This window comes from Epinephelus lanceolatus, chromosome 7 (assembly GCF_041903045.1).
Source record: "Epinephelus lanceolatus isolate andai-2023 chromosome 7, ASM4190304v1, whole genome shotgun sequence".
Taxonomy (NCBI): domain Eukaryota; kingdom Metazoa; phylum Chordata; class Actinopteri; order Perciformes; family Serranidae; genus Epinephelus; species Epinephelus lanceolatus.
The window spans coordinates 40,836,377-40,844,709 of NC_135740.1; the positions used below are offsets into that span (position 1 = coordinate 40,836,377).

Here is an 8,333-nt window from a genome sequence, read left to right on the forward strand (position 1 = left end):
GAGGGAACAGAAACCACAGAAGATGAGAGTGTGCAGCCTGAGAGATGACCTCCTCCCTGTGATAACAAAACTTATCTGGTGAATTCTAGTTTGTTTGTTTGAATAATTTTGACCGAAAATTGCCTGAAATTTGAACTAAGGGTGTGGACACAGAGGTCAAGATTTTTTTCTGACTAATCAGAATTAAATTTTTGATGACATGAGCAAAAGGAACATCCTGTTTTCTGCCCAATAAATAACACTCGATAAGATTTCTTCTGTTGCTGTGTTTGTCATAAACCAGCAGTATCATTTTGATGTTTTTACCTTCTCTGACACAAGGCAAGTGCATATTTCTATTCCCAGCTTAGATTACTACATTTTATAATTCTACATGAGTTTTATTTAAAGTGCTTGTACGGATTATTATTGTTTTAAGATGACTTGATTTTGGCTAAAATAATTTAAAGTCTTCATCTCAGCAATGTTTGTATTACTTAAGCAGGATTTTAATATAAATGTCAAATCTTTTGAGAGTCAATACTTGTAAATATGACAGTTAAGCACAAAGAAATTATTTTCTGAGTTAGTGATACTGATTTAAAAATAAGGACTAATCTTTGGGCGGCATGGTGGTGCCGCGTGGGTTTCCTCCAGGTGCTCCAGCTTCCTCCCACAGTCTAAAGACATGCAGGTTGATTGGTGACTCTAAATTGTCCGTAGGTGTGAATGTGAGTGTGAATGGTTGTCTGTCTCTATGTGTCAGCCCTGTGATAGTCTGGTGACCTGTCCAGGGTGAACCCTGCCTCTCGCCCAGTGTCAGCTGGATGTTGGACTAATCTGTTACTGTACATCTATAAGATAACAGTGTGGCTTTACAACATTTAAATTTCTCTTCTACAGGATAAACAGCGAGACCATTATGAGAATGGATCTAATGGAAATTGAGGACAACCCATATATAAATAAGAACCTCAGAATGGACGGTACAGTATCAGCCTGAAAACATACACACAGACAGATTACTAAGAATATTAGATGCAACTAACACAAAGAGTAATCCATGATCTTGGACTGTTTCTTTTATGTTTAGGTTTCCAAACAACTCTGAGGGTGCTTCTATTGTATGTGTGTGTTTAATTGTAGAAATTGCCTTTCATTATTTTTGTTTCTCTATCTAGCAGATTTTCAGAAAAAAAAGAAGCCCTCAAAATGTGCGACTGTGTGTCTTGGATTACTGTGTGCTCTCCTGTTGGCTGGCAACATAGGACAGTTTGTCTACTGTGAGTAATTTATTTGTTATCACTAAAAATGTGAATAATGTGTTTAGAAACTGCCAGTTTTAATTTTTGATGTACAAAATCCAAGGGAGACAAATATAATATTTTCAAAATCCAATAATGTAAGCAAATATTTCTAATTTCTTTGCATTTCACAGATGAGATATTCAGCCATCTTGGGTCAGCAGACCCAACACAGGCCAGCTACATTCAAGGAGATCAACTGCAGAGCAGTTATGATGCTTTAACTGCAGAGAGAAAAGAGTTAGAGGACAGACTGACTAACCTGACCAAAGAAAAAAACCAGTGGCAGCAAAGTTACAACAACTTAAAACAAGAGAGCGATCAGTTACAGACCAATCACAATAATCTGACATCAAGTAAAGACCAGCTACAGACCAATTACAGCAACCTGCAAAGAGAAAAAGACCAGTGGCAGCAAAGTTACAACGACTTGAAACAAGACAACGATCAGCTACAGATAAGCTATAATGACACGCAGAGGAATCTCGACAGGTTGCAGACAAATCACAATAAACTGACAGCAAGTAAAGACCAGCTACAGACCAATTACAGCAACCTGCAAAGAGAGAAAGACCAGTTGCAGCAAAGTTGTAATTCTGTGACAACTGAAAGAGACAAAGTTAAAGCCAGTTACAACAATTTGAAAAATGATAAAGACCAGTTACAAGCAAGTTACAACACCTTAAAACAAGAGAGTGATCAGTTACGGACAAGCTACAATGACATGCAGAGGAATCTTACGGGGCTACAGACTAATCATGATACTCTGGCAGTAAGTAAAGACCAGTTTCAGACCAGATACAACAGCCTGCAAAGAGAAAAAGACCAGTTGCAGCAAAGTTACAATTCTGTGACAACTGAAAGAGATAAAGTTAAGGCCAGTTTCAACACTCTGAAAAATGAGAAAGACCAATTACAGACCAGATACAGTAACCTGCAAAGAGAAAAAGACCAGTTGCAGCAAAGTTGTAATTCTGTGACGACTGAAAGAAACAAGCTTAAAGCCAGTTTCAACACTCTGAAAAATGAGAAAGACCAGTTGCAAGCAAGCTACAACACCTTAAAACAAGAGAGCGATCAGTTACGGACTAATGACAACAATCTGGCAGCAAGTAAAAACCAGTTACAGACCAGATACAACAGCCTGCAAAGAGAAAAAGACCAGTTGCAGCAAAGTTGTAATTCTGTGACGACTGAAAGAGACAAAGTTAAGGCCAGTTTCAACACTCTGAAAAGTGAGAAAGACCAGTTACAGACCAGATACAGTAACCTGCAAAGAGAAAAAGACCAGCTGCAGCAAAGTTGTAATTCTGTGACGACTGAAAGAGACAAAGTTAAGGCCAGTTTCAACACTCTGAAAAATGAGAAAGACCAGTTACAAGCAAGTTACAACACCTTAAAACAAGAGAGCGATCAGTTACGGACTAATCACAATAATCTGGCAGCAAGTAAAAACCAGTTACAGACCAGATACAGTAACCTGCAAAGAGAAAAAGACCAGTTGCAGCAAAGTTGTAATTCTGTGACAACTGAAAGAGACAAAGTTAAAGCCAGTTTCAACACTCTGAAAAGTGAGAAAGACCAGTTACAAGCAAGTTACAACACCTTAAAACAAGAGAGCGATCAGTTACGGACTTATCACAATAATCTGGCAGCGAGTAAAAACCAGTTACAGACCAGATACAGTAACCTGCAAAGAGAAAAAGACCAGTTACAGACCAGATACAACAGCCTGCAAAGAGAAAAAGACCAGCTGCAGACCAGATACAACAGCCTGCGAAGAGAAAAAGACCAGTTACAGACAAGATACAACAGCCTGCAAAGAGAAAAAGACCAGTTACAGACCAGATACAACAGCCTGCAAAGAGAAAAAGACCAGTTACAGACCGGTTTGGCTACAGCTACACTTCAGCTGCAGAAGACGATAAAAAAAGCAAGAGGTAAAGATGTTTCTCATAAACGTGTCAGTGGTTTGGTGTTCTTAGCCTTTTTGTGATATTTTGTCCATCTCCATGCTTTCAATTTACAGGTATGCACTGTCAGATAGGCTGGAGGAAGCTCGACATCAGCTGTTACTATATTTCAACTACGCGGAAATCCTGGACAGAAAGCAGAGGAGACTGCAAGTTAAGAGGAGCAGATCTGGTCATCATTGAGACCAAGGAGGAACAGGTGAGCAAAAGAAAGAAAGAAGAGAGATAAAAAAAAATGTTTTGGAACCAGGAACCCTCTTGCTGTGAGGCGACAATGCTAACCACTTTACCACCATGCCGCCGAATTTTGCACAGTAATGTTTTAATCATTCATGTCTTCTCACCGTGCTACGCCAACAGCAATTCGTCAGCAGTTTATTGAGAACAGGCCAAGATGCTTGGATTGGTCTGACTGACAGTCAATCAGAGGGGACTTGGATGTGGGTGGACGGGACAGCCGTTACTACAACGTAAGTTTTTAAGTTTTAACTTTTTAACTGCCAGAGAGCATGACGTCAAATATCATTAGACCACTGGGGGTCTGTCTATTACTTATGTTGCTGCCTGTCTTGGCCAGGACTTGATTGGCTTGACTTGGTTTTTCTGGTTAAATAAAGGTTAAATACATAAAATAAATGAAAAATATCAGGAAAACCCATCTCTGATGCAACAGGTTCATCCAAATCACATTTTACAAAAAACTTCCTGCTGTTACTTTGATCACTATTTAGGTTATTGTAGAGTTCGTCAGTTGTTTTGTACTGTTATTGCTGTGCACTGAATACAATATGAAATATCCACAGTCAGTTGAGGGTAGTCAGTTTACTCACTGATAGAAAAGGGGTCCCTTAAAGGGGAACTAAACCCCCCTCTCTGGGCATTACTCCGCCCACAGCTTGATTTCAAAAAGTTCAGAAAAGATAGGCGGAGCTGAGGGAGGGAGAGAGGGGTGTGTGTGTGTGTGTGGGGGGGGGACAGGCGAGCGGCTGAGGAAGGGGGCGGAGTGAAGATTGTCCCTCGCTGCGGGGAGAGAGGTCCCTCTCCTCCACACCACACTTCGACTTATTTTCATTGTGCCGGTGGTGGCTTGGAAAACCGCCCCTAACTGTGTCATATGGGCAGAAGGGAAGGCGGCTGCAGCTCGGCCTCTTTCCCGTTTGTAAAAAACACGCTTTATTTTGAAGTTTACTTTGAAACTAGCTCAACGACACGGCCAAACTCAAGTATGACGCTGAATGTATTGAACTGTGTGGACCTTGAACAAAGACCTAAGGAGAAAACTGGACCCCATGCCAACATACTGCAAGCCTGTTTCTCGCTCACCACTGGACTTTTCAAATTTAAAAAAACTGTTGTTCCCATCGGTCACTGAAGCCCTTTTTACACAAAGATCGCATTATAGTGTTATTACTAGGTCCCTTCTTTATGCTGCCTTTGCATTTTTATGCAGAATCAAATGACGGTGGCATCACTTCGCTCCAGTGTGTGATAACAGACAGCATAGAGACAGAGCGCAATGCATCATAATCTGAAAGCCATGCCTCCAAAGGGGAAATGAGCCCCACTTTCCCCTCCGCTTCTTCGCTCGTTCGCTGTCATTCTGCCTCCGCAGCCACACCTTCAAGTCTCCACGACTGAATTGCTAGCTAGCTAGCTAAAATTATTAGCTATAGCTTGCTAATAATTAACTAATAATACGATGGCAAAGGATTATTTTAGCATGCTATGCCTACCAGAGAGGCAACGGTATATTGATAAGCTTAATATTGCCGGTCTACCTCAGTGTCCCTTCTCCTTACCTTGCTCGTCTTGGAAAAAACATGATGTTGAGATTAGTTTTTAAGAAGATGAGTATTTCGGCATCCTCAGCTGTCAACCTGCTCCTACTACCGGCACACGTTGTTGTTCTGAGACATGTCTCTACATGCTGGCAGATGATAGAAGTGCTAGAGTGGACCGCTGGAATGGACTGCTTGAATCACGGAGCACTGGGCACAATTATAACAGAAGTTGCATTCATACTGTCAATGCTTTAACTTAACATACATAAATATAGTTAACTGTTACTCTAAAAAATACATTTGGAGGATTTGACAAAGTGTTAGCTGCACACATAGGCATACCGAGTGTCAGGATCCCACAGTTTCTTCCCTGTTGAAGCCTCACGTTTTATTGCCTGTATCCACTTTTGTGTTCTACAAGGTTACGTTTTTCTGCTCGGCAGCTGATAAAAGCTAAGATCTGGGTTTTTATTGGCCGTGCAGCCCACCACACAGCAACGTTTCGGCATCTGGACTTAGGGAAAACTCAACAGGCTGGAAACGGAGGGGGAAAGTGCGAGGGGAAAGCGGGCCTCGTTTCTCCTTTGGGGGCGTGGCTTTCAGATTATGACACGTTGCGCTCTGTCTCTATGCTGGCATCGTGTAATCAAAAGAGGCTTGATGGGCATGATGTTTAACACAACATCGACCTTTAGTGTGACATATGACATACGCATCGACAGCACTTTATAAACAATAAAAATGGGATTAACATGACAATGACGATCATTTACCTTCTCTGCTATGTGGCGGTTGATCTCGTCCTCTGCTCTGAGGGTAGGGAGCTCCTGAATCTCATTGTTTTCTTTTTGGCCACTGTTCTTCTTTTCGAGTTAGCCGCTAACTGCTGCTGCTTTTTAAGTCTCCAAAGACTTCAAAACATCACATCTGTCCTGCCTGTGGCCCCATTCTGCCGGCAGTCCTGTTCATACACACGCCATTTTGGCGCTATTACTACCTTTCTTGGTGGATTAAAAGCGAGACAACTCTGTCCCCCCATTCTGTGCTTGAAAATAGGGTCTAGGTAAAAAAAATATATACAGACTTTACCCTTTAGATCAAAAGAAACACTGAATTACAGTTCTTTCAGTCACAGTTTGGGTCAGAAACATCAGACAAAGCAGCTGAGAAACAAAATCTGAAATCGTAAACTAAATTGTTTCCGTCTCTGTCATCTTGTTTGTCAGGTTCTGGGCGGAAAACCAGCCCAACAGCTACATCTGGGAGCAGGACTGTGCAAAAGCTATGCAGGACTCAGACGGACGATGGAATGATTATGGCTGTTTTCATCAACAGTACTTTATATGTGAACAATAACATCACAATTATTCACACAGACAATGATGGTCTGTGGCTTTGGTCTTTGATTCTTATATATATCTTAAATGTGTAAGTATGGTGACATTATATATTTGTTTGTTGTCAACGATGACTTGATACTACTATTAATATCATTCCTTCATTATCATTAAAAACAGACACTGTAGTATATTTTGAGTCAGTGTTGGTTTCAAGTTTCAACTGTAGTAATAAAACATTTGTTCAACCAATAATAACCCATCTGTTTTCATTCCTTTAAGGGCCATTCAGACTTATGGTATTGATTCTGTAATACCATGATACCGTTCTGAGACAGTTATCGTAACATGAAAATCTCATAGCGTTGAAACCCTACATAGAACTATGTCTATGCCTAATGTCTAGTACTCTATAGTCTCTATATACAGACTCTACATTCAGTGAATGTACGTATGTTACAGAGCATATATACATAAAAAATTACATTGTATTAATAATTTATTGTATCTCTGTGCAATGACATGATGGCGGCACAAATGAGTTCCCATCTCTGGATTTTCCCGCAGAAATTCACTGTTGTCTTTGATGTGTGTGTGTTATTAGCTGGCATAATTGGATTAATTATCGAGGGGAATGATCTTCTCTTCCCTGGGTACTCGGAGGCTAACTTTCTACAACAGATTGTGATGATTTGGGTCCCATCTGGATGATGAAATGTGGAGAAAAATTTTGTTTAATGCAAAGAAAATTACACGTCCTAACAAATCCTATGAGACCTAATATAAGATTATTCACGGACTGCATGTAACCCCAGCTGTTCAATGTAAATATGATCCTTTGTGCTCATCGTGTCAGAAATGTAAAAATAGCTGTGGTTCTTATAATCATCTCATGTGGTCGTGCCCTAAAATGATCAATTTCTGGCTCTCAGTCCAAAGAGAGATTAAGAAAATATTTGGGATTGATGTACCTCTAAATGCTATAAATAATTTGGTTTTATCACATTTAACCATAGTTGTCTTTGTTTTTGTTGACGGGCAGTGGCGGCTGGTTTTGAGCCATGACTCCTTCTATTCTGGCTCCCAATAACACAACAAGTGTTTGTGTTTGTTCTTACTTTGTGGTTATTGGACATTAGGTTTGTCTTCATTGTGGGTTTTTGTATTGCATCACCCTGCTATTGTTTGAATTAAAAAAAAAATGAAAGAAAAAAAGGACTGTGACATGTGGTGGAAATGTATTTTGTTTTAACTAAAATGGATTCCACCTGTCTCTGGGAATATAGAGGGAATTATACAAAAAAAATGAAATCCAGTCACACTGATGACATTCATTGTGTGTGTGGAGAACAGTAGAAGTTAAAGCCATCTTTGTTTTAGATGTTCTTTGTTCCTTTACTCTTCTTAGTCAGGTTAACCTTAAATATAGTGCGTTTCAGGTATCTGGATAAAGCAGCTTAAAGATCCACTCAAAACTAATGACTTATGTCTAATAGCATAGATGCTTTTATAAATATGTCCACACTTTTCTTATGTTATGAAAAATTAAAAAGTACATATAAGAACTGCAGTATTACAGTTTATATTTCCTCACATAAAGTAAAGAGAAATCACTTTAAAATGTTTAATATGGCCTCTCAGTTTGCTCCTGTGTTGCTATGCACTGTAAACCTAATTTATTTAACTATATTAGGTCACATGCAACACCCTTTTTACTGTTTTTAAAACCCTTTTTTTCTGCTCTGTGAGTCTAACCAGACCAACATGTCTGCTTCAAGCTCCTTGATCTTTTATTTTTAGTCAGGCGGCCCAAAGCGAAACCTCATCACCCGCCTACGTCCCGGGGGGGAGCCCCATCTCACCACCCAACCACAGATGGTTTGGATCGGACTCATCTCTGAGGGGAATGAAAAGGCTTAAGTCCAATTAATGGTTGAGATGCCCCCTTCAAGAGCAGCC

At 40.1% G+C, this 8,333-nt stretch overlaps 1 protein-coding gene across 2 annotated transcripts; it reads left to right on the forward strand.

Annotated features, from left to right (window-relative positions):
• The first annotated feature begins 218 nt into the window (after window positions 1–218).
• Window positions 219–6,632, forward strand: LOC117260755 (uncharacterized). Of its 2 annotated transcripts, none has more exons than XM_033632829.2 (7): window positions 219–321; window positions 883–965; window positions 1,161–1,262; window positions 1,418–3,223; window positions 3,313–3,455; window positions 3,617–3,726; window positions 6,264–6,632. In XM_033632829.2, the coding sequence occupies exons 2-7, from the start codon at window positions 902–904 to the stop codon at window positions 6,391–6,393; spliced, it is 2,355 nt and encodes a 784-aa protein (XP_033488720.2). In that variant the 5' UTR covers window positions 219–321; window positions 883–901; the 3' UTR covers window positions 6,394–6,632. The 2 variants fall into 2 exon arrangements, with proteins under 2 accessions (XP_033488720.2, XP_078025687.1); XM_078169561.1 differs by having other exon boundaries at window positions 1,164–1,262.
• Window positions 6,633–8,333: the final 1,701 nt, after the last annotated feature.